Below are 27,672 nucleotides of genomic sequence, written 5' to 3'. Positions count from 1 at the left end.
CTTTATATTTATAATAAATTAATTTTGGCACCAAATTACATGTTTAGTACTGAATATTGTTCTAAAAACTCGACAATTATGAGACCACTCAGGCTCGAATTGAGTAAGTTATTTGCTATTTTTAGGCAATTCAATCACTTCCGACTAACATCCATGTCACTCGATCCCTTATATATGGAATTAATCACCTCCGATCATTTTAGTAGTTCTGAGTTCATTTTGATTCAAAGTCACAATCGAAATCACTTTAAGATAATATAAATAGGGATAGGCAGTTATCAATGACCCCTAGGTTGTTTCTTATAATTCTTCATTGATTTCCACTCCAAGGCCACAACTATTAGTTTTATATCCGCATGTTTTGTTGGAGATAACATTCAAAGGATGTTGTTCTTTTGTTCTTTTGCCTTGCTACTTGTCTCACATTGGTTTCCTAGAGACACCTTTCCCATCATTTAAATGTCACTCCTTTTGAAGTCTTTGAAATGTTTTCAAGGGAGGGAAAGACGGGATTCTCGTGCGTCGCTTGCGCGTAGCAGTGAAAGTTTTACGCGACAATTGTGTTTTTGTCTGAGTTTTTTTGCTACTCTACACATACAGAATTAGTCCGAGTTTTTAGTTTTTTTGCTACTCTACACATACAGAATTAGTCCGAGTTTTTTTTGCTACTCTACACATACAGAATTATTCTACGCACTCAAAACAAAATCTGTGGCCAAGAGTGAAGCGAGTGTGTTAGTGGGCAAACCTGAACGCAAGTTGCGTTCCTCCCTCTGTTTTCTCGGATATTTTGTGGCTGGTACAGGAAAGTCAGGTATTCTCATTACTATAAATACCTGCCTTCCCAGACCTCATTTTTACACTCCAGAAAATAAGCTTTAAGCTCTGTACGTACGTATCTCTCTAAGTGCAAAAGAGTACATGAGCTATTCTGTGTTAGCCAGTCGAAAGCACCCGGATAAAAGACCGCACACTCTCCGACAATACGCTTTTAAGGCAGTGTCCTGCACACGTCACATAAAATTTCTCTTTAATCTTTCCAGCTTATATAAATCATAGCCTATATAAAACCTACGACATTTTCCCAAAAACTAGAACATGTTTCACTTGTGCTACTTTGTGTATTTTTATTATCACGTTTTCGTACAAGAAAAGTGTTGAATCACACAGGGTGATTTGAGCTACTTTCTGTATTTGTATTATTTAATAGTAGCAAATTGTACCATCACCAAGAATAGCACCACCATTATCAAGCACCGGACATTAATTGGATAGAGGTTATATCCACATGTTTAATTTGTGGACAATCATAAGATTCTATTGTTGTATATCACCTTTTGTACTAGAAAAAGGTTGAATTACCCACAAGATCGAATAACATTACCATTATCAAGCACCAAACTCTCTTCTTAGTTTCCTTTGACCATTATCAAGCACCGGGTAGCACTAAATGATACGGCACTCAAGTCAAGATCTTAACTCTACCACAATAGTTAATTTAAGAGTGAAGGTTTATGACTCCAACTTGAGCAGCATTCTCTTGTAGAACTAATGTGGGATCGTATTAGTATATTGTGCATGTTATTGTTACAATATATGTATTTCTATTTTACGAATTCATATTTCTTTAGTGTATTACTTGATTGGTCATTATTAGTTTATCTTACTCCATATTCTTTATCATATTGATTGATTATTAATGTATTTTTTTATATATAATTATATAATACAAATTGATAGTACCCTTATTAGCATTTTTTGGGCACGAGATTCTAATGTTACAACCTAAGCAGTATATAGCTTGTTCAATCAATTTGTCCAACCGACCAACAAATGTCATGCATTTTACGTTATTGTCTGCCTCGTGGGAAAGATCTTAATTAAACATCTCTACGTTTTTTATATTTATTATTTTTATTAATTTGATTTTATATTGTTAAAAATAATAAAATTAAATATAATATATTAGTATAATATATTAGTGTTAGACTAACTGTTATTGTTGTTTACGTGATTGCAATATAAGTGCATGTCGTTATTGTGTCATAATTAATGTGATATATATGTATGTGACAAGTGCCACATCAGTATTTAATATTTTAATGTAAAAATTTTGAATTAAAAAATGGAAAATACTACATGCACTCTCATTTCTTACTCCCAACTTGTACTCACTCTCACAAATTTTTGATGTAGACAGACCCACATGATGAAAATAACCAATCTTTGTTTATTATGTCTTGAAGTACAAGTGAGGGAATCACTATTGGAAATTATGAAATTTCCGACCACCTGAAAGTTATCTTAAATCAAGTCGAAAGTCTTGTTCCGACCACTTTTGGTATCCGAAAAAACTTTTGTTTCTATTTCCGACCACTTTTTACTTTCGACTTGATTTAAGATTACTTTCAGGTGGTCGAAAATTCAATAATTTCTAGTAGTCAGTAAAATGTGAGAGTACATGTAGTAGAACTTTTAAAAAAAAATACTGAATGATAAACGTGTAAAGGATTGAAAGAGTCTCTTTTGCTTAAGGAAAATGATTGAAAGAGTCTCTTTCACATAAATTTTATACTAAAAAAATCACAATTTCAATTTTTTATTGTTGTCAACATTATATCCTCTTAATCGCGTGAGTCCTAAACAATTTATCCTCATAGGATGCGTTTAATTCAAGTAAACTAAATGCCTCAACATTTTTTCTTGGACACGTGATTCTAGTGTAAAGTGTCAAACTGACGGGTTAGTCCGAAGTCCAGTCCATGTCATCTATTTAGTTGGGCCTGGACCAGTTCATTTGCTACAATGCGTAGATTAGAGCTAGCCCGTTTTATATCACGGACAGGATTGAACTTTAATTTTTGGCACCTGGACCGGGTTGGCCTGTACATTTTATATATATATATATATATATATATATATATATATATATATATATATACACTCTAAGTCTCTAATAGAGTATTGGCTCATGAGACTATCACATTAGAAAATGTAATATTGATTTTATGCCTATTAAATTCTTACGTATTATCGTATTTACTATTTAGTTATTTAATTACCTAACTAGAATACTAATTAGTAATTACAATCTTAAAATATTTTAAAGTTAAAATTTTATTTGTTTCAAATTTAAAAAATTACCTTTACTACTTAGTAGTTAGTAGTTGCAATTTGTAAAATTATTCTTATTAATGGTATTACATTATTAATTATTGATTTCTTTATTTTCTTGTAATATTTTTTAAGTTAAATAATTAAAAAAAATATGTGAACTTGTAAAACTAATTTAGAAAGAATATATACCTTAAATTATTCTATATATATATATATATATATATATATATATATATATATATATATATACTTTTTAATATATTTTTTTATCTTTAGGGCCATGGACAGGACCGATCTGATCCAAAAATAAACAAGCTAGTGGCAGGGCAGACAGGGCCAGTCCAAGCCCACCCGATTGACACATCTATTCTAATGGTTATAATCGAGGCCGTGTACAACTTCTTCAATTATTGTCCAACTGACTTTGCTCATTATTACATGGACCATGATCCACCCACACAGCTGTGTGGACCATAAATAAAAAGAAATTACATTTTTATTATACTAAAAGTAAATTATTTTTGTACATAAAGTACATTTTCTGAAAATACATTATTTGAGTATTGAAAATACATTATTTTATATATACTAACAAATTAGGGGTGTCAAAGTGGGCCGAAACCGGCGGGTTAGCCCGCACCCGCCCCACGATGGGGCGGGTTAGGACCGCAAGAAATTAGGCTCGCGAAAATGCGGGCATAACGGGCATGGCCCGAGGAGGGCCAGAGCCCGCACAAGCAAATCCGCGCGGGTTGCGGGCCGACCCGCGGGCCACGCCATATTTAAAAAAATAAATAAATAAATTATATATATAATATTTAAAAAAAAAAAAAAACCTATAATATCTTAATTCTTAGGCAGTGTGTAGATCTGACTATCTAAGAGTACGCAGAAGGAGAGAAATCCAATAATTCAATAATCCTTCGCCAATTCTTAATTCAATAATTCCTAGAGTACGTACTTCTTCTGTTCTCCCGTCTCCATCCGCCTCCAACTCTATCAAACAATTACTAAAACTAAATCATCAATTCATACATATTTATGAATTACTAAATTGCCTCCAAGTCCACCAAACATACATATTTCAAGCGGTTTTAACATGTTTATATACTATTTAATATATTTTTTTTAATTTAAGTGATGGCCCGCGGGCCAGCCCGAAAGACCCGCAAGCCCGCATGGGGCGAGCTTGGTCTGTATAGTTCCAATCCCGCGGGCTTCGCGGGCCGGCCCGCAAAAGCCCGCCAAATAAAAAGCCCACGGTGGGGCGGGCCTAATGAGGCAGGCCGGCCCGCATTGACACCCCTATATCAAATAATGTATATTCAATACACAAATAATGTAATTTTAGTATGTTACAAATATACTTAATAATCATGGTCCACACAATAATTTGCCACGACCTCATGGGAATTTAAACTATTTAATAGAAGATTTCTATTTTTTTTTAATTTATCTACTTGGTTTTAATTAATTTGATTATTATATTTTAAACTAATATAAAATTAAAGATAATAATTAGTTATAAAAAAAGATAATAATTAGTATAATGTTAATTAATTCGATAAATGATTGGAAGTCTTTTTTTTAGTACTATTGACTCTATTGCAATGTAGTATCTGTTTTATACTTTCTCTATATATTGCAATCCAAAAAGTCAATATCCACCACTGGAGTTCGATCATGTAACCTTCTCTCAATACACATGTTCTAATGAATTATTTCCCTTTAAATAGTAGAGGATATAGGAATAGAATTACATAATTTTAAACAATATTCTTTTAACCCAATTGTTGGTAACTAGATGATTAATAATGCAACTATAAGACAATAGTCGACTTTAATATAATACTAGATGTACACATAAAAACAAAAACAAAAAGAATATGCATTAAAAAAAAACAAAACAAAACAAAACAAAATTCTAACTACACATTTTAGACATGAATTGTATGTACTAGACTTCTGTCAGTTGTCAATACATTTTCTTTATAGCATGATTTAAATAAGAGAAAATGTTTAGTCTCCCAACATTTACGTACTACTCACAAACTTGCCCATGATTTAGATAAAACGAAATATTTAGTAGCTAGTCCTACATTTACCACTCACAAACTTTTCACTCCCTGTGGCAATTGATTTGTTTTTAATTATCTTTTTTGGTTATTTTATATGTAACAAATTAAAACTTATCACATTAGCATAGGATTGACAAGTTTGTAAGTGGTGAGTCTAGGGTCACTAAGATCATCCCCACCAGTAATTTTTGGTGAGTTTTAGAAAACATAGCTTAGGTGGATGAGAGGGATCGTGGAAAAAAAAATAAAATTCGTGCAATGCCTTGGTTTTTGACAGACTTGTGGGACCCACTGCATGCAACAAATCTTCAGGCTTAGTCGCGTGAAGGGAAATTCAGTGCCCAGTCTGGCGCGTTATTGATGTTTCAGTGTCTTTTTTTTAGCTTTGTTTTATTTTTTCTTTTTCTCTCCATTCACATTTTCTCTTTTCTAAACACACTTGCAAAAACTCTTCAAAAATCATAACAATTGGATCGGAGATGCTAAGCATTATCCTTTAACTTATTGGTAATGTCAAGAAGGCCGGGATGCTAAACCATAAAAATGCAGTAAAAATAAATTAAAAAAAAAAAAAAACATTTTCCTTAAGACATTGAGGAACAAAGAATTAAAATAGGTGTTACAAACCAAATTGATCGACCTTTGCAATATCCAACATATACCTCACTCATCAAGTACAAAATCATTATACCAAAACTAATTTTCATGACAGAATGTAAAACATAACATACACAAAACAATTAATTATTTCTTGGCTTAATTAATAGCATAATTGTCCTTAATTAGCAAAAATCCAGTTAAGATAAATGAAACTGTTAATCCAAGATTCACTATTATATATTATGCATATATATGTGTTCCGATGGAGTTAATTAGCAGACGGCCGCAGCGGCGGCTTTCCTCTCCATCACAAACTTCTTCCAAACCTCAGTGGTTTTCCTCTGCACTTCAAGACTCGTCTTGTCGGAACGGCCGCCGTCCTTGGCGGCGGCGTTTGGGTTGGCGCGCGGCGGGAGCGCGTCGAGGTCGTGCAGGACCTTGACGATGTCGAGGACGAGGCGCTCCGCCAGGGTGCGGGAGAAGTCCTCCCTGATGACCACGCGCAGCACCGTGACGTGCTGCGCGTCGGCCGGCATGGTGTACGCCGGCACGATCCAACCGAACCTGCGCAGCATCTCCGACACCTCGAACTCGTTGTGCCGCTTGTTGTCCTTGAGGGAGAACGCCACCAGCGGCACTCCCTCGTCCTTGGACACGATGTTGAATCGCCCCGTCTTCTCCAGTCCTTCCCTCAGCACGGTTGCGTTTTCTCGACAGTTCTCCATGATGTTTCTGTAACCCTGTTCATTATATAATTCACTCGTTAGTTAGAATTTAAGATTGGACCGAAATCCGATGAGTCCATGAATAAAACCAAATCCTAGCAATAGTATATTGTTTTGTTACCGGGAAGTGCTCTAATCATTGGAGGCATCTTTAAACACGTATCATACTTGGACCAGCCTAATTAAGGGTTAAAGTGCTGGTCAAATTAGTTTTTTTATATGAAAGAGGTGGGGTTTGAATCCCGACATTTTTAAGGAAGGAAAGTGCACAGTCACTCATGCCAACCAAGCTGATTTCCTAGCACTAGTCAAAGTTAGTTGAACTGTTCGCTTAAGTACTACATGATTTCAAGTAGATTAATATGAGTTTCAGAGTTTGTAGGTGGGCCTCTGAGGCTTGCTCTTTGGCTGGCTACCAGTGGTCGACCCACCCCGGCCCACTTGGGCATACTCTTTGGCAATCCTTTAAAACCAAAATTTACCGCCTACCTATAGGGGGCGGCGAGGTGGGCTGGCCAGATAGGTAAAATTCATTTTGACGTATTTAGTTTCAAGTTCAACTATCAGTTGGAGTGACATATTAACATTCTTGGTTTAAGTTGGTCAGCTATAAGTAATTAAGTTGATTTACGTCTTTGTAATCTTTTGCCGATTAGAGTCAAAAGGCGAAATTTACCTAGTGCATACCTCTGGGATAGTGACTGGCGAGTATCTCTTGCAATTCAAAAAGAAAATGAGAGATAAAATGAATAAGGGATCCATACCTCGAAACCTAAGCGGATGAGTTGGTAATATTGAGCAATGACTTGACTTGAGCCTTTGGAGAAATTGAGGGTGAAAGTTGGTTGATCAGCTCCAAGGTAGTTAATGTGAAATATTAGTTCCTCAGGCAAGTCTTGTTTGGTCCTCCAAATCACCCATCCAATGCCAGCATAAACAAGTCCATATTTGTGCCCACTCACATTTATACTCTTCACCAATGGCAGCCTAAAGTCCCACTCCAGCTCGGGGTATAGAAATGGTGCTATGAACCCTCCACTTGCTGCATCCACATGAATAGGCGTGTCCCATCTGCCACAATTTCTCCCGTCAGTAAACGTCGTTTCTTAAATCGATCTTTCACACAAGACTACAATTATATGTTTTGGTACAGTAATACATATTGTTTAATTTACCCGGTTTCATTGTTCTTCTTAGCAAGAAGATCGTTGAGGAGCTTAACATCTTCGAATTCGCCATTCAAGGTTGAACCCAAAATTGCAGCCACACAAATGGTGTTTTCGTCCACCATTTCCACGGCCTTAACCGGGTCCATTACATAGTACCCTTCTCTCAATTTCACCTCTTTCAACTCCACCTCGAAGTAGTTTGCAAACTTCTCCCAACACACCTTCACGTGGTACCACAAAAGCCATTTAGCCCGAGTAGAATAAATTCAGGAATTTGTTAACTATAAAATAAAAAATAATTAAACAGACCGACAGGCTGGCCCGTTTAACCCATCAGTCCGCCCAACACAGATTGGGTTAGAAAAATCTCAAATCTTGTAAAAAACGAGTCGAATTATTTCTGAATAAACTCGAAATATTGGTCCGTTTTGACAGTTCTACCTGAACGTTTGCACCCGTGACGATGTTGGGCTTATCACAAGGCTTTCCTTGGGCCCTTCGTTTGTTTTGCCACTGTCTCTTGAAGGCAAGGCCTGCGAGCATTATGGCCTCCGACGACCCAACTGTCCCTACTCCAACTGCCACCTCACTCTCTCCCAACGGAGCGTTGAACAGACGCGCTATCATGTTCACGCATCGATTCTGCAGTTTATTTTTATTTTATTATTTTACATTTCGTAAATTTTCAGAGATAAAGGGGAAAAAAACATTCCGTTATATTATAATAATAAAATATCAAATAGGAAATAATAAACATTTTTTTTTTAAAAAAAAGGTGGTGTATAATAAACTTTATGAAAAAAAAATAAATTGTCGGGACAATAAATACAACATTATAATTTAAACATATTCAAACGGTTTATTATCATAACCTCATAATAGTCAATAGTGTCACAAAACAATGTTCACTAGTCAGCCCAAAGTTATACGCGTTTTCGACCCCCCACACCTTTTGACCAAATGTATTCCAAAGTTATTTTATTAAAACCCAACTAATATTAACAAGATAGTATATTAAAAAATGAATTTTTAATATGCAAAAAAAGAACCTTCAGTGTATTAAAAATAAATTTTTAATATATTAAAAATGAATATTATGAAGGTACCTGAAGCTCAGTGGTGACGGGATACTCATCCATGTCAACGTAGTTCTTGTTAATAGCTTCCATCATCAGCTTATCGCACTCCGGCTCCATCCACGTCGTCACGAACGACGCCAGGTTCAGCCGCGGATTCCCGTCCAGCATCAGCTCGTCGTTGATGATCTGGTACGCCGCCTCCTTCGGGATCGAGTTCTCCGGCATCATAAACCTTCAAAAAAAAAAACTTACAACGTTAACATCGGACGGTTTTTCCGACCATGTTTGTGGCCGGAGAGTTATTACCTCGGCAGGGACGACCGGACGTAGCGGGAGGCGAAGGTGGAGTGGACGGAAACATCGGACTGGGAAGCGGTTTTGGAGAGCACCATGGGTGAATGTAATTAAGTGTATGTATAGCAGAAGCTAGGGTTTTAATTTGGGTTGCTTGGTGGGGAAGGCAATGGCGATATGATGAAGGTATTTATAGTGTGATGCATGCATGCATAACGGAGATGCCTTAATTAGCTAGCTTGTTTGGAAAGAAAGAAAAAGGAACGTTTAATAATATAACGCCGTTGAATTGACTCTTACAGAATATAATGACTTTCTTATTTTGAATAAAGGAATGGAGAATAATTCATTTAGAAAGCCATGCATGTGTGAAATGGTGGGGAGTTGCATGCCTTTAATTTTCCTAATTTAAACAAATTAAATGGACGACGCTCCTTCTGGATTTCAAAAGAAGGTTCTTGTCTCGAACAAGATTTACTAAGATTTCTGGTATTTAAGGGAAGAAAATAAATGTGTTGACAGGTTTTTGACATAATAATTATAATGTTATAAATTCAATTTTCAATCGGGACGATCTATTGACCTTTTTAGTTTAAGTCAGCCAACTATAAAGCTTATGTATGCTTTATTGTGTAATGTAATATATTGTTTCACACTAATCAAATAAGGTAGTTAGAAGCTTTGACATTCTAGTTCGACAAAATTATTGTAAAGGAATAAATCACAATGACTCATTAATTTATTAATTGAGAGGATTAGTGCACAGTATCCACAATGAATTCTTCTCATAGAAGAATAAAACTTCTACATTACGATTGTTAAGACTTGATCTTACATTTTTATCCATAATATATTATTCAGAAATCAATTGAGAAACTCATGCGAACTAATTTGTAGAGTTTAGTTTTAACGGTTGGGTAGGTGAGAACATTGGATGGGAACTTTTACGAGGTCTAGTCTATAATTGAAGGAAGACCAGAGATTGACTTGTCTGTTTTTTATTTTCTTTTTCTCCACCGAACATTTGAAAAAAGAAAAAAGAAATAAATAATTAGACATCGATTTATAGTTACTTTTCTTTGCGATCTTTCCACAATGACGCGTACAATAATGTTTGCCAACTAAATATGCCGCATATGTGCGCCACAAATTTATTTTAATTTAGTTTTTAAAAAAATTAGTAACTATAACCATGCACTAGAAAAAAGAATAGTATAGTAGATTATATAGGTTTTAGTTGAGTCGAAATTATATTTTTATAAAAAAAAAAAACATTAAAAATAATTGTAAATTACAATTAAAAAGTGAGAAAATATTTCAAAGATAAAGGTAGTCTAATAAATGGAAATATAGCATTTTTTTAAGTTTGGGTTCTCATCGTTCCTGCCCACAACAAGGTCAAATAAATTCTTCATTTTTTGTAAAACAAAACTTATGAAACTATTTTAAGTTAGTTAGTCAGTTGAGTTATGTCCAACTCCCGAGATATAAATATATTAGTGAATTATAATTATGAGGATAAAGACAACTTAAGAAAGGCTAATATAACATTTTGTAAGTTTGGGTTATCGTCACTCCTACTCACGACAAGATCAAATCTGTTTATCCTTTTTGGTTCTTGGTAAAACTCAAACACTATATTATTAGTACCACTTATAACAAAGCAAACTTTATTAAACAATTTTAAATTGATTGGTCAGTTCAGTTCCCGAATAAGAAATATAGCATTTTGTGGTTATTCGAACGAGGAATAACCACACACAAAAAAACGAGGAATACACACTCAAAGATTGGCGTGTTTGGGCATGCATTCATTGTTTTGATGTTTTGGTGTATGTCCGTCGGTTTTGGGATCTATTCCATTTGCTGCCTACCCACCGAAAGATTAGGGAAAAGGATTACTAAACTCGGTCGGTTGGTTGGTTGGTTTCAACTTTGACTTCCAAAAGAGAAAATTGAAAACTTAGGATTGAGTGAATTGCGGGTTACGAGGTTTAATAAAGGGAAAATGACACTTTTTTTTTCCCTGTGTTGTTTATATATAGCATATTTCCCTCCTGTGTTGTTTATGTAACCACTTTATTCCCCTTAATTGATTTTGAAGTGACTATTTTCTCCCCTCTCTGTTAAATAAGTGTTAGGGCTGTTAAATATGAGGGTAAAAATGGCATTTCACTTATTATTATTATTATTATTATTATTATTATTATTATTATTATTATTATTATTATTATTATTATTATTATTATTATTATTATTATTATTATTATTATTATTATGTGCTTAAATCATATTTTGTTTTTTTATGATAGTACTTATTTTTTCTGTCTCATCTTACTTATCTTATTTATAATTTATTAATTAATTTAACTCTTTTTTAGTTACTTGTTAATTTTTTAAATTGTTAAATTAATTTTTTTTTGTGTTTAATAATATTTTTAATAAATTAAAAATAAAAAAGTTAAATTATACGGAGTATTAATTTAAAGAAATGTTAACATAGTTTATTATATTTTAATAATAATAATAATAATAATAATAATAATAATAATAATAATAATAAGAAGTGAAATGTCATCTTTACCTTCATATTTAACAGCCCTAACACTTATTTAACAGAGAGCGGGGAAAATAGCCACTTCAAAAACAATTGAGGGGGATAAAGTGGTTACATAAACAACACAGGGGGGAAATATGCTATATGTAAACAACACAGGGGGGAAAAGTGTCATTTTCCCTTTAATAAATGATCAACCCTACCAGGACTATGTAGTCCAATGGTACCCGGGTTGGACTTCCATTTGGAAGATTGTGAGTTCGAGCCTCAGTGGAGGCCTTATTAGCTCTTTGTGTTTCAGTAGGTTGAGAAAGTATATGAATAGATACTACAATGTAATAGAGCTAGTAGCATTCAAAAAAAAAAAAAAAATGATCAACCCTATAATTGACTTTCAATAAACAAGAATTAGTAAAGATCCACATGTTCTGAGAAAATGCAATAAGCATCCCTCCAGCATTAAAGTTATAAGTTTGATTTCTAGCGGAAGTGACTTATTGACTTCTTTGGTTTGAGTGGATCAGCTATAAACAACTTAGACTAGTTTACTTCATTGTGATCTTTTATAGAGATCGCAATGCAAAATGAGATTTATCTAATACACAAGCTTAAATAGTGATTACGAGCTTCTCTAATCAATTAAAAAATAGAAATTGGCATCATCCTAATAATTTTAAAATAGTAAAGTTCAATAAATATCTTGTTTTATCAAATATCACGCTTCGGTGATGGCGAGGGACGGTGGTGAAGGAGGAAGAAACGTCGGTGAGGGGCCGGAGGAGACGGTGGCCGTGGAAGAGAGGTGGGAAGAGGTGCCGGCAACGGAAGAGAGGCCGAAGGACGGGTGATTGAGAGACGGTCGGAGTAGGAAAAACGAGAGGAGGCCGGCACCGCATCCGCAAAAGATTTGCAGAGGCTGCAGAGGCGGTGGCCCATCAATGGAGGATGAGGAAAAACCCTTGCAGAGAGAATATTAGGTTAGGAGCGGAGCTTGGAGAATTGAATTTAATTAATGAACAAGTTTATTTTTCAATTTTTTACTTTTCTAATTTTTAATTTTTAGAAAAATTGGAACAATTCTTCATTTTCTAAACAACGTCCCTATACTATTCCAAATCAAATTTGATTTGTGGTACTACCAACACACTATTTTGAATGTTTCATAATGTCAACTCGGTTTTGAGGTGGCATAGACGGAATATAATATAAGTTAAACAATACTACGGATCTTCCTTCAATTTTGGAAGTTTCCCCAAAATTTAAATGTGATTTATGAGGTGAAAAGTTTAGATCTCAATTTATTGGGCGGGAGTTTGGAGGGCTGAGTCCAATATTTTACCATCGAAACGTAACGTTGACTACTACTTTAAGTATAAGAAAATAATACGGGGTAACCCTAGCCGAGTTAGTTAGGTAATTGAATTGACTTAGTAATCACAATGTTCCAATTTCAATTCCCTATAGAAATTACCTATTGGTCTTCTTAGTTTGAGTCAGTCAGCTATGGCAACCTAGGCTTGTTAACCTCATTGTTATCCTTTACCGGTTAGGATCTCAAGGCGGGTTTCGTGCACCCATAGCACACCTTCAGGGTACAAGAAAAATAAAGTTGCGCATTTGTTATTAGCTATAACTTTTGACAAAGGGATTAACGCATGATCGGAGTGAATATTATATTAAGAAAATAATATAATTGGATGAGAACCCAACTTGTACTATGTGAAGATTGGTCGGTCTAATGTATGTGCAGTTGATAAAGTCACAATTTGAGCGAGGAGACGAAAACAAATTGGGGCTCAACTTCTACAACTCAAGATAAATATATATTTAGTTGAAATAAGACATACATATATACATCATCTCTTGGGTTGAATAGGCCGCTATTTGTAATCAAAGACAAAAATACACGTTTGGGGTCGGATGTCTTACCTTAACCATTAGATATGTTTTCGGCAATATTTTAGTATGTCTCAACTACTCGTTTACTTGCCACCTAAGTTTTTTATTCCCAACTTTTTTTTCAAAACAATTTTAGTTTGTATGTATGTATAAGGAAAATAATGACTTCGGAGCATGTATTACATTTACTGGTATAACTATTACATTTCATCTTGACCTAACTCGACTCGTTTCACGGACAAAGATCCATGAGACGATCTCACAAACAAATGTTTACCATTTGCCAGAGTTCTTATAGTGGACAGGATTCAACTTCGGCAGTCACCTACATGCATTGCCAGCATTGTACAATAAAAGTAGATAGAAACAAATTTATGAATTTATCTACAAAATGATGGAAACGGTAGGTACCATATGAAAGGCTGAAACCAAATCACCATGATGTTTATCATCTTTGAAATGCTAGAAAGGCACAATTGGTGAATCTGAATCCAACAGAAAACAGTATTACATAATACAATAATAGAACAGAATAAGCAGGCTCATCTTCTGGAGTTCTGTTGTTTCTTGGGATTTAGCCGGGGCCGACTTTAGGAATGTCATAGTGTTCACTCATGTTTGCCAGATATTGGTTAAAATCTTGGATTCGATCACGGTGAGATTTATTAGCAGTCTTGGCCATCTTCTGCATATCGATTCTCTCTCTTTGTTCCATGTAGCGTCTCTCTGCTGGGGTGAGATAATCACGGGCTGCATCTCCTTCGGGGACAGTTTTATTGGCATCTTTGATCTCTTCCTGGTTGGAATCAACTAGCAATTCAGCACTTTCGCCTACATCAAGTGAAAATGAAAAGTAAAGAACAAGCACTATTACAGCCACTAATTGAAGCCTGACATTTCACATTCAATAAGATTGATTCCAATTGGAGTTTCCATTTCACATTCAATAAGATTGATTGCAATTGGAGTTTCCATTTCACATTCAATAAGATTAATATCAACCGGAGACAAGTCAGAAACATAAACACAGAATAAGGGACGTCAAGACACAAAGGAGAAAAACTGATGAGAATCAGGTTGTTTTCCATCATAGAATAAGAATAGCATCTATACAAGGAGAAAAGCCTGATGAGCAAAAAGCCTTAAAGCAATCAATACGATTGATATCAATCGGAATTCAAGTTAGAAATAAACACAGAATAAAGTGTTCAAGGTAAAAGGGAGAAAAACCTGATTAGAATCACATTCTTTTCCATCAGAAAATAAAGAATAGCATCTATATGAGGAGAAAAGAAGCTTATTACAATAATTTTTGAAAGAGATAATACCCAAAAAGGTCCCTTGTTCATAATTCTCAAATTGGTCCTCAACATAGTTATCACGGTGCCCTGTTAAGTCGTGGCACTCCCCGATCGCCTAGGCGACTAGGCGCCCGCCTAGGCGATGAGTAATATATATATATTCTCATATACAACAATTACTGCCAGCATATTTTATATTCTATATATATAATAATATGAGTATATATTGGGAAGAATTAATTATATATAATATATGTGGCAGCAGTGCAGCACAGTGCACTGCCAGCATATATATATATATATATATATATATATATATATATATATATATATATTATATATATATATATATATATATATATATATATATATATATATATATATATATATATATATATATATATATATATATATATATATATATATTTTATATATATTATATATATATATATATATTATATATATATATATATATATATATATATAACGGCGGTTGGAGAAGAAAGAAGCGACAATGACGACCCACGGCGGTGGCTATGGGTCACTGGGTTGGCTTTCTTCTTCTCTGTCAGTTCGAGGGAAGTCGTCGCCGACACAGTCATAACATTTTTTTAAAAAAAAATAAAGTTTAATGGGTAGGGTTTATGGGTTTGGACGCCGAATCGGCGTCCTTGGCATCATCTGGGATGCCTGGGAAACGCTGGAGCTCGCCTCACCATTTTCAGGCAAGGCGAAGCCTCCAGGCGTCCTGTCTCCACCGACAGGACGCCAAGGCGACACCGTGATAAATGGTCCTCAACAATTAATTCACCTAAAATGGTCCCTCAACTATGCAAAATTTTACTCATTTTAGTCATCTATTACTTACACCGAAAGACTAAATTAAGTACATTTTTGTATAGTCGATGGACCATTTTGGGTGATTTGGTAATTGAGGACCAATTTGAGAATTATGGTATACTCAAGGGACTATTTTGGGTATTATCTCCAAGGTTATCTAGGCGTCGCCTAGGCGTCTGGGCGGGCTAGGGCTCCCGCCTAGTTCCCTCGCCTCGCCTAAAATTGGCGAGGCGAGCCTGGGCGTCGCCTAGGCGACGCCCAGGGACGCCTATGCCTGGTTCGACCCGGTTTCGACCCGGGTTTATGTAAAAAAAAAAAAAAAAAAAAAAAAATCGCTGAATTAAAAGTTAAAACCCTAGTAGTTGACTTAGTCTTTATCACAAGTCTCCAAGTCTGAACTCCAAGTCTTAATCGCTCATTCGCTTTTTCACTACAACTCCTACCTACTGCGCTCCGACCGGCGCGACCTCCGGCAGACTGCGACCTCCGACCGGCGACCTCCTCCTGCAGCGACCCCCGACCGGCGACATCTTCTTGAAGGTAAGTTTGTTGCTAACTTGCTTTGTTCCTTTTTTTTTTTTTTTCTTTTCTTCTTAGTGCAGTCGTGTGTGACTGTGAGTGTGTAAAACTATAGTCTTTTATTTTTGTATATATTAGTATATTACATTATATATATATTATATAATATATTAAGCTTGGTGGCAGTGTGGCAGTATATTCACAGTGTGGTTATTCACAGTGTGGCAGTATATTCACAGTGTGGTTATTCACAGTATATTACATTATATATTAAGCTTGGTGGCAGTATATTCACAGTGTGGTTATTTCATATTTTCATACTTAATACTTGGCACTTGGCAGTGTGCCACACTGACCATTTTTTTTTTCTACAATCTACATACTTGGCAGTGTGCTATTGTTGTATTTCATATAGGTTGTTTATTTTTTATTTGTCAGGTTATGGAGGACGATAATACTTATGATCCATCAAAGGATCCTAAAAGAAAAGCCAAGTCTAAAGACCCCGGTTGGAAATATGGATTTTGGCCAGATTTAAGTAAAAAAGAGTTGATCGAATGTACGTTGTGTGGAAGACAAATTAGCCAAGGCATTAAAAGATTGAAACAACACTTGGCTAAGGGGTATGGAGATGTTGTTGCATGCCCGAATACAACAACAGAGATTATGAAAGAAATGCGGGAGTATATCTTAAAAAATTCAAGGAACAAACAACTAAATTTGGATGACGATAATGGGGATGATGGTTCACAAGAAGTGTCAATGGAACCAACACAAGCAAGACAACCATCATCTCACGACTCAATTACTCATCCAAGTTCGGGGACTAGTTCTAAGAAGAGGCAGTCGGCTTTGAGGTTTGCACAACCGGCGCAAAAAACAATTGCGGCAATGGTTAGGAAAACCCCTGAAGAAGTTGTTGAAGAAAGGCGTAGCAAGGGTTATCAAAGAACCCTTGAAGATTGTACAAGAAGTAAAGAAGAGAAAGAGAGAACAGCAATGCATGTTGCAAACTGTTTCTACGAGTGTGGCATTCCTTTTAATGTCGCAAATGCTTTTAGTTTTGAGGTCATGTTAGAGTCCGTTGCACAATTAGGACCCGGGTGGAAACCTCCTAGCTATCAAGAGTTGCGGGTCTCACTCTTAGAAAAAGCAAAAAAGGAAATAGATGTGTTGAAAGACAAACACAAGGTTGCTTGGAGGCGTTATGGATGTACTTTGATGTCCGATGGATGGACTGACAGAAGAAATCGACATTTGATAAACTTTCTTGTAAACAGTCCGGAGGGGACGTTTTTCTTGGAATCTATTGATGCATCGAGCGAATCCCATGATGCCAACATGTTGGCTAGGTTACTAGAGATGAAGATTCAAGAGATAGGCACAGAAAATGTTGTCCAAATTGTGACAGATAATGGTGCTAATTACAAAGCAGCGGGCAAGTTGTTGGAAGATAAGATACCTACACTGTTTTGGACTCCATGCGCAGCACATTGCTTGGACCTAATGTTGGAAGACATTGGCAAGTTAGTTGAGTTCAAACAGAAGATTGAAAGTGCTAGACGCATCACTACCTTCATATATAGGCATGGAAGAATCTTAAATGCTATGAGGGAGTTCACGGGTGGTAAGGATCTTGTGAGACCCGGAGTAACTCGATTTGCCACAGCTTTCCTTACCTTGCAGAGCTTATACAGGCATCAGAAAGCTTTAAAAAACTTGTTTGTTAGTGATAATTGGACTACTTCTAAACTAGCAAACACACAAGCTGGAAAGAAGATCTATGACTCGGTATTTTCTACTCGTTTCTGGTCTGGGGTGGAAGATTGCATTAAGGCTTCTCAACCGATTCTTGTTGTCTTGAGAATCGTAGATGGTGATGAGATCCCTGTTATGCCCGAGGTTGCTATGGCTATGACTACTGCAAGGAGGAAATTGAATGAAGCGTTTGCAAGTCAATCAAGGTTGCTGGCAAGATTGATGGATATTGTGGATAGACGTTGGCAAGATCAGATGGGAGTTGACTTGTATGGAGCAGCATTGTTTTTAAATCCGTCCCATTATTTTGAGTTGAAAGTAAGTGATAGTGAATATGCTTCTAAGCAGCGGGCCATGTTTAATGAAGTGCTTGAGAAGATGGTTCCAGATCAACAAACACAACTCAAAATATCCAATCAAGTTGATGAGTATGATTATTTGCGAGGAAGTTTTGGGAAGCAATTAGCTATCAACCAACACAAAAACAAAACTCCTCGTAAGTATTATTTAAAGTTTTAAACTACAACAAATTTAAACTTTAAAGTTTAAAGTTTAAACAATGTCTAGTTTTATACTTTTGAATTTTGATAAACTAACTTACTAAGTATGATATATATTCATATTTTAGTTGATTGGTGGATGCCTTTTGGAGGCAATCATTTTGAGCTCCAAAAATTAGCACTGCGCATTATTTCCCTCTGCTGTTCATCTGCCGGTTGTGAACGTAACTGGAGCACCTTTGAGTTCGTAAGTACTTACTACTTAGTACTAAATAATAGACTAATACTGTTATTTGTTCCTAAGTTACTAAAGTAGTAATTATTTTTTATTTTTTATGATTTAGATTCACACAAAAAGAAGAAACCGATTAGAACATAAACGGTTGAATGACTTGGTTTATGTGAAGTATAACCGGAAGATTGTTAGTCGGTTTCAAAAGCGGCGTGAGGAAGGAACAAACTTCAACCCATTAGTTCTTGAAGAATTTCAATGGGAAAATGAATGGGTGGATGGTACTAATCATAATGATAATGTTCATGTCGGTGAGGACCTCACTTGGAGTCTTGTTGATGAGGTGCTTGGTGCTTCAGCAAATTTGGAGGGAAGAAATCTTCCTACAAGAGCTCATGCAGGTGAAGGCACGAGTGCACCAATACATTATTCTCGGCGTCGCAATACTTCATCAATGGGAGGTTTGAGGGATGAAGTAGATGATGAAGATCCTTTCCCAAATGATGATGAAGATATTGATGATGATGAAGAAGATGAGGGAATTGAGAGTGATGAGGATAATGATGGTGGTGCAGGGCTCGGGATTGATTTAATGGATGCTTAAGACTTGGGAGTTTGAGAAATGAGAATTGAGACATTGGATATTTAGACATTTAGTATCATAGTATTGTGTGAATGTGTGATGTTGGTTCTTGACTTTGAATTGAATGTTTAAATTAATGCATATTTAGACAATTTAGTATATATATTAATATATTATATATTATATATAATATATTACTCATCGCCTAGTTGTCGCCTAGGCGGTCGGCGGCTTGTCGCCTAGAAAGTCCGCCTAGATAACCTTGATTATCTCTTTTTGAAAAAGTTTCTTACAACCATGAGTTCTAGAATTGATGTAATAATTTTATAATTCAGAGTACAAAAGTCATGTAAACCATCAGTACCTCTAATTACCTTTTATAGTTCCAGAACACATCTCGAACAAGTAAAGCAAGAATGGTGGAGACAATATAGTTTGCTATCAACTTCGTCAGTCCAACCTTATGTTGAGAAAACATGATGGGTATTTGTGCAGTTGTTTTCAATTTATTTAAGGGTTGAAAAGAGGAACAAAATAAATGTCTACCCAGAATGTTTAACAAGCTAAATAAGTTCTGAAAAAAGCAACCAACCTGCTGAAAGTTCATTCTCATTGCTCTGAGAGATGTTATCATAATTATTCTTTTGTTTCTTCTTCTTCTTCTTCATTCCACTGGCCTTAACATCTAGGGCCTTCCCCTTAAGTTTCAGCTTCCCACCAATAACATTATCGTATGCAGACATCTCTGACAAAAACAAGATACCAAGAAAAACAATTGAGTAAGAAATTCTAGTGCTAAGTATTAACCAATAGCCCACCCCTGCTTAGGGAGTGAATAAATTCATCATACTACTCCAATCATGACCTAGCTCCTAGAATTCTTCAAAGAATAGATACAAGACTCCAATCCAAATTATGTTAATATTTTACGGAAAACACAAGCACTTAGCTTTAAATAAGTTGATCGGAGGTCGGAGGAGCTTGTTTTCTATTAGCAATATTACTATAATCAAGGGAAATCCCTTACCGATTCTCAACACTGTAAAATAAATAATGCAAAGACGCAGGAAATATTTGATTTCGACATAAACTCAACTTTTTTTTTTTGGTTATACAGAAGCAAACCCTAACTTTCCAATTAGATAAATACATACAAAATTATTCAATAAAGTCATCATAAATCCAAAACAGCCACCAATTCATTCAACAAATTGCAGTAAAAACATTCGCTACTAATCAATTTGAATCCCCAACGAGGCCATAAAAAGCCAGGTACGAGATACGGAGAAGATTAACTTACCCGTTACTCAGCTCCAGAACCTTGCAAGTAGAAGGTGGAGGACTGGAGGTGGCCAAATGGATCGACGGAGAACGGGACGGCGGCGGAGAGGAGAGGGAGCGACGGCGACAGCAAGACGGAGAGAGCCAAGGTAGAAACAGTCTGAAGAGAAACTGAGACAAACTAGGGAGGGGGGAAATTTGGGGAGGGCGTTTGGTAGTTTATTGTGAGAAAATTATTTTTACATTTGGTGTAATTTTTGACTTATAAAGTTTGGATCAATTAAAATCACAATCTCATAATATCAAGAAAAATAAATTTTAATGGAGGTATAATTCTTTTTCTTAAGTGATTCGGAATTTATCAAATTTATTCAGTTAGGTATTTATCTTTTTTGGTCTCAAATTAAAAGAATTTTATAAATACATATACACACACGCATATGGTATATAATTAGGTACTTAATTAATTTAATGACTTGGCCGTCTTTTTATAGATACGTATTGTTTTGTATTTTAAATATTATTATTAAATTCCTAATTATTTGTTAGTTCAAATTAAATATAGGGCTTGAACCTAATACCTCCCACATAGGGGAGCAACATAATACCATTGGACTTTGTTATTCAAAGAATTTAATTGTTATGTTTCTAGAGTACATCAAATATGTTAATTATTTTTCCTTGCAGAGTTATTCCCATCAAACATAGTAAAACATTTCTCCGGAAATTTAATGAATGACAAAGTATAAACCACCTCTTATAATAATGAGTAAAAACACCTTTAAAATTATAGTCCAATTTACAATTTCAAAAGTTTTTAAAACTTTTATAAATATAAAATAAATAAATAGTTTTAACCAACAATTTAGCATTTAGGTGGTGTATTGTGGGTAAAGGCTAAAGACGTATCAAAGAGTAATATCAGTGCAACTTAAGAGGTTGTTGATTGTTAGGTCACCATAATTTAATTATTTATTCCCTATTTTGTAGAGATCCTAAATGTCCTCTTTGATAATTTCATTGTTGACGTGACTTCTAATCTATTGTTGCAATGTAGATCATGATCGATATTATAATTTACCCTTTTTAGCAGGCTAATAAAATGTTGGCATTACACTTAAATCTTTAATCTTCACAATCAAATAAGGTCTTGCCAATGAGGTTTTGAGGTATCTCCAAGCTGACGCTGCGAAGAGCTGCCTTACCAATGAGGCAATGAGAGCTAGGAATTAGCCTAGCTGGGTTCTCCCCTCCCCACCTTTTCAAAAAAAAAAAATAAGGTCTTGCCAATTGTTATGCCATGGACCCGGGTCGTTCTGAAGACAAACGGAAAGGAAGGAAGTAATTTTATTTTTTTTTTATAAATTCAAGCGGCGTTGTTTTAAAACAAAATGACGCTATTTTGGACCCGGATCCACCTTGCAAGGTGGACCCCGATTCACAGCATAATTTGCCTAGACTTGCGGCAAATTATGGCCTGGACCCGTGTCCACAATGAATTGTGGACACGGACCCAAAACGACGTCGTTTTTAAAAAAAAACGCGTCATTTAGTTTAAAAAAAAAAAATCGCGTGCGTTTTGCCGTTAACGGCGTTATTTTTTTTTTTGGATTATGAATGTACAGTTATGCCATTATGAATGTACAGTTATGCAATTATGAAATTATGAACACAGAGCTCTAACATTATGAACTTACAATTATGAACATATATAGTGATAAAATTATGACCATGGAGCTTTAAAATTGTGAATATAGAGCTTCGAAGATTATGAATGTACAGTTATGGAGTTATGAATGTACAGTTATAGAGTTATGAATCTACAGTTATGGAGTTATGAATCTACAGTTATGAGATTATGAATCTACAGTTATGGAATTATGAATGTACAGTTATTGATCAAATTATGAACAAAGAGCTCTGACATTATGAACTTACAATTATGAACATATAGTGATAAAATTATGAACATAGAGCTCTAACATTGTAAACATAGAGTTTCGAAAATTATGAATGTACAATTATGGAGTTATGAATGTACATTTATGGAGTTATGAATGTACAGTTATAGAGTTATGAACGTACAGTTATGGAGTTATGAATGTACAGTTATTAACATATAGTAATAAAATTATGAACATATACTTCTATAACGAAGCGGTCTGAAATTTAAAAAAAAAAAAAATAGAAGAAGAAGAAGAAGAAGAAAGAAGGAGATAATAGTGCCTAACGGCACTGTTACCTGTGTCCAGCATGCATGCATGCATGCTGGACACGGGTCCAACGCATAACGATTGTAGACTTGCTGTTTGGGCTAATCAATCCATTTTGGGCCTATGCTTAATGGGCTCAGGGATATCCCAGCACAACAACTATTGGGTTTTCTGAGTGCTTTTCGACATTCATATCTCGGAGTATAAACGAGTTCAATCCTTATACCATGGGCATTATGGACTCTGGTGTATATGTATGTGTCTTATGTTGTGAGTTTTTATATCTTGTGTAATGAAATTCTGTACATGAAACAAATTAGTAATTGTGTCTTATGTTATAAATTTGTGTATCTTGTGTTGTAAAATTCTATGCATATGAACACAAATTATGTACCAGGTTTGAAAAATAAGTAAATATATAACATGTGTATGTATCTTTTGTAGTAATTTTGTATGTCTTGTGTTATGAAATTATATACCTTACTAGAATGAATTCTGTATCTCATAGTTTCGATTAAGGGTCCACAATGTTACGTGGACCTTAATCCATGATACAAATTGCCAATCGAGTCGAGTCAAACCAAACTAGTTAAAGCTTAAAATTTAGCTCAATTCAAACAATTAAAAGTCGAGCTCGATCAAGCTCTAATTTTTTTTATTTATTTTTAATTCAAGCTCGACTCTAATTAGGGGTGATCGCGGTTCCGGTTCTGGTTCCGGAAGTAGACAAACCGGAACCGGAACCTTATAGTAAGGTTCCGATTCCGGTTGGAACCGCCTGTTCTAACCGGATTTATTTAAAAAAAATAAATAAAATAAATTATAATTTTTAATTTTTTCCGGTTTGAAACCGGAACCGCCGGTTCTGGTTCCTTTTCACCTCAAATCTTAACCTTAACCTTATAGGTTCAAGTCCGGAACCGGACGGTTCCGGTTCGATTTCGGTTAGCACAGTAACGGTTTCGGTTCGAACCGAACCGTGGTCACCCCTAACTCTAATACGTTTAATAATGATTTGTTTTTATTTATTTTTCACAATAATAATAATAATAATAATAATAATAATAATAATAATAATAATAATAATAATAATAATAATAATAATAATAATAATAATAATAATAAATAGGCCCCCAACTATATACCAAAGTCCAATTAGATCCTCGAATTAAAAAATATTCAATTAAACACTTCAACTTTGTTAAAATTGTGCAATTAACTTATTTAACATTTTTCTTAAAAAAAAAAAAACAAAACTTATTTAAAATATTACCAAAAAGTAATCAGCCATTTGTGCTTACATGACATCCTACGTACGTAGATTAAGAATTGTTTTAAATAATTTTTAAAAAAACTTTTTAATGATGGAGAATCCCGTCAAGCTTCTTCGTCCATGGAACCTTGGCTGTCATGGCAGATAGTTGCAATTTTTTTTATAATTTAAATTAATATAATTATTTTAATTTTTATAAAATATATAATTTTAAAAACTATTAATTTACGTGGCGTCCTTACAGGTGATATGGGAGTAACATGCCTATTATAGGTCAAATAGATGAATAGCACAATTTTAACAAGTTTAAGGGTCTAAGTGAAGGATCTAATTACACTTTGATATTTTGTTTGAAGATCTATTTGACACTAATTCTAATTATAATCCGTGCATTAAAATGGATAAAAGTCAAATATGCTATTCAATGTAACTCTAGGCCAAAATGTAATTAAACACTTCAACTAAAATAGTTTCAATTAGACACCTTTAACTTCTCATTTTTATGCAATTTTGTTGAATACTTAATACAATTTTAAGAATGTAAATAGTTAACGGAATATTCTGTTACTAAAGTTTGTACATAAATTAAAAAGTAAAAAGTGAAATATGGTAACTTTGAAAATATCTCATCATTGTATAAGAAATAAATCAAAATATACAAGTTATCTCATCACAGTTGTCTATCCGCGTAACTTTCAACAACTTCAACAACACTCTCAATAAAAAATAGTTTTTAACCGTTGTCTTATGTAGAAAAGATAGCGGCTAAAAACCGTTGTTTATGCGCGTAACTTTCAACAACACTGATTTCAACAACATTCAATAAACAACGATTTTTAACTGTTGTCTTATGTTGTTTTTGTTATATAAGACAACAGCCATTGTCTTTGCGTAGGACTTACAAAAATACTGGTTTCAACAACAGAAATTTGACTTAATAGACAACAGTTTTTAACGGTTATTTATGACCCTTTTTGTTGTAGTGAACCCATAAATAACTTGGCTCATCATTTACACTCATGTTAATACCTCTTGGGTAGAGTATTTTTAATGATGGATACACCATACTGTATGTATGTCCAGCAAGCTTGGTACTCATTACTGGAAATTATGAAATTTCGGAACTGAAAGTGATCTTAAATCAAGTCAAAAGCCTTGTTCCGACCACTTTTGGTATCCGGAAAACCTTTGTTGCTATTTCCGACCACTTTTTAGTATCAACTTGATTTAAGATCACGTTCAATTTCTACTAGTGGTATGGGTGATGACGTGCCAGATCAGATAAAATGGTTGGTACTTGCTAGTGGAGATTGTCTGTCATTGGTACTCATATCACCCTGCAAATGCCATGAAATCTAAGCATTGGTATTCTTGTTGAGAGTGGATGCTGGATAAACTAAGTATTTTGAGGTGTGAATAATGCATATATATTCCTTGCCTGATATTGGCTCTGACACATGCATTTGGCTGTGAAGATCAGACATATATCCTGATAGATGTAGTGGGTTGTGTTCAGTAGGACAGTAGGGGTGATATTACCTCAGCAGATCAAAGTATATATTTACAAGGCTGCAGTTTTGCAGTAGTGGAGAATCTTATCTCCAAATTTGGCTGCACCATGCATATATATATGCATGCTGCTTTAATTGGTTCCTTAACTGCAATGAGCATATATATTGTTGAGAGTACACTGTAAGAGTGTAAGTTATTTCATTCCTGCCCTCCATTTGGGAGCAACCCAACATACTAAAAAGAAGCAAGAATCAATCACCTGATCGATATTCTCCTGTTTTATTGGTTTCTGCTAGGAGTGTAAGCATATACAATAAACTTTGATTTACACGAAAACCAGCATAGGTGCGTGATGGGTGAAGCCCTTAGTTATTTGTGGCTTTAGCTAGCAAAGGACTTAAAGAGGTAAATCAGTTTGGGTTGCCCAGAGCTGACCAGCTCAAACCAAGAAGGCCAATAATAGATCATATAACTCTCAAAAAATGTGAAACTTTAAACCTTGTGATTATCAAGTGAATTATTTGACCAACCTGGCTGAGGGTTACCCTGCCTAAGACAAGAAACTAGCTCTACCCTATCTGGTGATTTTGGTTAAATTAGTGACTTGTAATCAAGAATAGAGTGCATCATGCTGCATGTATTTCATATATAGTAATTGATACTTAATGGAGTTAGTAATTGGTCCAATCTAGCAAATATTGGCATACTCAATGGAGCAGTCCAAGATCCAAAAGCCCACTAAAACTAGTGCACACAATTTGATAAGTGTTAATAGTTATGGCATTCACATTAGATCCGGTTTCAACTCCAAGGGTCCCCCACACTCCAGACCATCAACAGAGCATCTAGAAAAATGGATGGAAATCATGGTAACTCAGTTAAATCATAGAGGTTAGACTTTTACTTACTGTGCATGATGAGCCCCTCTCACTTTGAGGGGTTGCTCCCATACTCTCACTGGTAAGACTCAATCTCTGATCATTCTTTTCAAACTTCACCCCTATAACCAACTGAGCTGGACATGCGGGCTCATACATGATTTCCTTTAATTTATTGTTGGACTATTTTCATCAATATCTAATACCTTCTGGGGAATGCTGCTTCTGCATAAAACATCATACTTTGGGGCTGTTTGGTAAATATAATTGTTAATTAATTGGGTTAGTGAGTTTAATTAGTTGATTGTAGAAAGATATTTGGTAAATTAACTGTTAGTTGATAATTGATTACATGCAAAATAACTTTATCAAAAAGTTGATCTAAAAAGTTAATTAATTAAATACTCATATTAACAGTTTAACCAAGTCAAATAGTTAATAATAATCAAATAAATTAAAATTAGCTGATAAGCTAACTATGTTATCAAATAGGGACTTAGTCTATCTAATAGAGGGAGAGTGAAAGATTGTGGTTGTGGTTGGCACTATCATATAGATCAGATGAAGTAGCTTGCCATGTAAAAATATTCATCAATTCATATTTGCCAGATTATACATACCAGCTTTTACAGAGGGAGAGAAAATTAAATCTTCATATTTGACAGATTATACGATTTTTGTAATGCATAGCCAACTAGTTATAAGCTATCTTTGATTTACTTAGAAAATCTACATGGCTACTTGAAGTTGCACTTTGGGTGAACCATGTCTTATGATCCAAGCGGATAAAAAACACAAGAAAATAAATCAGTTTAGGTTATTAAACATATCCCTTATAAGATAGATAGTTGTCACACAAAATTTGTAACTATTATTTAAGGTGTGTATTGAATAAATCTTGTATTGTGTCATGATTTATCTTAATTAGAACTACCAAACTAGCATTAGGATGTATTTAGATGGAGTAAACGGACATTTTTCAAAGGAAATTACATAAGAAGAATAAGGATTATTGAAACATAAAATTCATAAATAAAATATGAATATGTTTCAAATTTATGGTCAACGAGGAACACTAAAAAAAGGACTAATAATTTAGGTGCATAGTGGTTAGACAAGTGTTTGAAATCAATAAATGATATCAAATGTGGGCCACATTTGCCCATTTCTACCGTTCTTTCAAATTTCTCCTTTCTCCCTTTCCTCCTACAAATCTCCTCACTCACCCCCCCCATGGCCCCACCAAGCCCCATCCATATCAGCA

At 34.8% G+C, this 27,672-nt stretch overlaps 2 protein-coding genes across 3 annotated transcripts; both read right to left on the bottom strand.

Moving 5' to 3' along the window:
• Positions 1-5,761: 5,761 nt before the first annotated feature.
• LOC109171914 (glutamate decarboxylase-like) lies at positions 5,762-9,260 on the bottom strand. 2 transcript variants are annotated; one of them, XM_019321006.1, is made up of 7 exons: positions 9,075-9,260; positions 8,796-9,000; positions 8,131-8,331; positions 7,696-7,910; positions 7,285-7,591; positions 6,061-6,535; positions 5,762-6,025 (listed from the first exon to the last, which is right to left on the bottom strand). In XM_019321006.1, the coding sequence occupies exons 1-6, from the start codon at positions 9,158-9,160 to the stop codon at positions 6,068-6,070; spliced, it is 1,482 nt and encodes a 493-aa protein (XP_019176551.1). In that variant the 5' UTR covers positions 9,161-9,260; the 3' UTR covers positions 5,762-6,025; positions 6,061-6,067. The 2 variants fall into 2 exon arrangements, with proteins under 2 accessions (XP_019176551.1, XP_019176550.1); XM_019321005.1 differs by having other exon boundaries at positions 5,762-6,535.
• Positions 9,261-13,825: 4,565 nt separating this feature from the next.
• Positions 13,826-20,749, bottom strand: LOC109171917 (protein FAM32A-like). Its single transcript, XM_019321010.1, has 3 exons — positions 20,552-20,749; positions 19,844-19,996; positions 13,826-14,349 (listed from the first exon to the last, which is right to left on the bottom strand). The coding sequence occupies exons 2-3, from the start codon at positions 19,992-19,994 to the stop codon at positions 14,093-14,095; spliced, it is 408 nt and encodes a 135-aa protein (XP_019176555.1). The 5' UTR covers positions 19,995-19,996; positions 20,552-20,749; the 3' UTR covers positions 13,826-14,092.
• Between the last annotated feature and the right edge of the window lie 6,923 nt (positions 20,750-27,672).

Source organism: Ipomoea nil, unplaced genomic scaffold, assembly GCF_001879475.1.
Source record: "Ipomoea nil cultivar Tokyo-kokei standard unplaced genomic scaffold, Asagao_1.1 scaffold0382, whole genome shotgun sequence".
In the NCBI taxonomy this organism is placed as follows: Eukaryota; Viridiplantae; Streptophyta; class Magnoliopsida; order Solanales; family Convolvulaceae; genus Ipomoea; species Ipomoea nil.
This window is presented reverse-complemented; position numbering and strand designations above follow the sequence as displayed.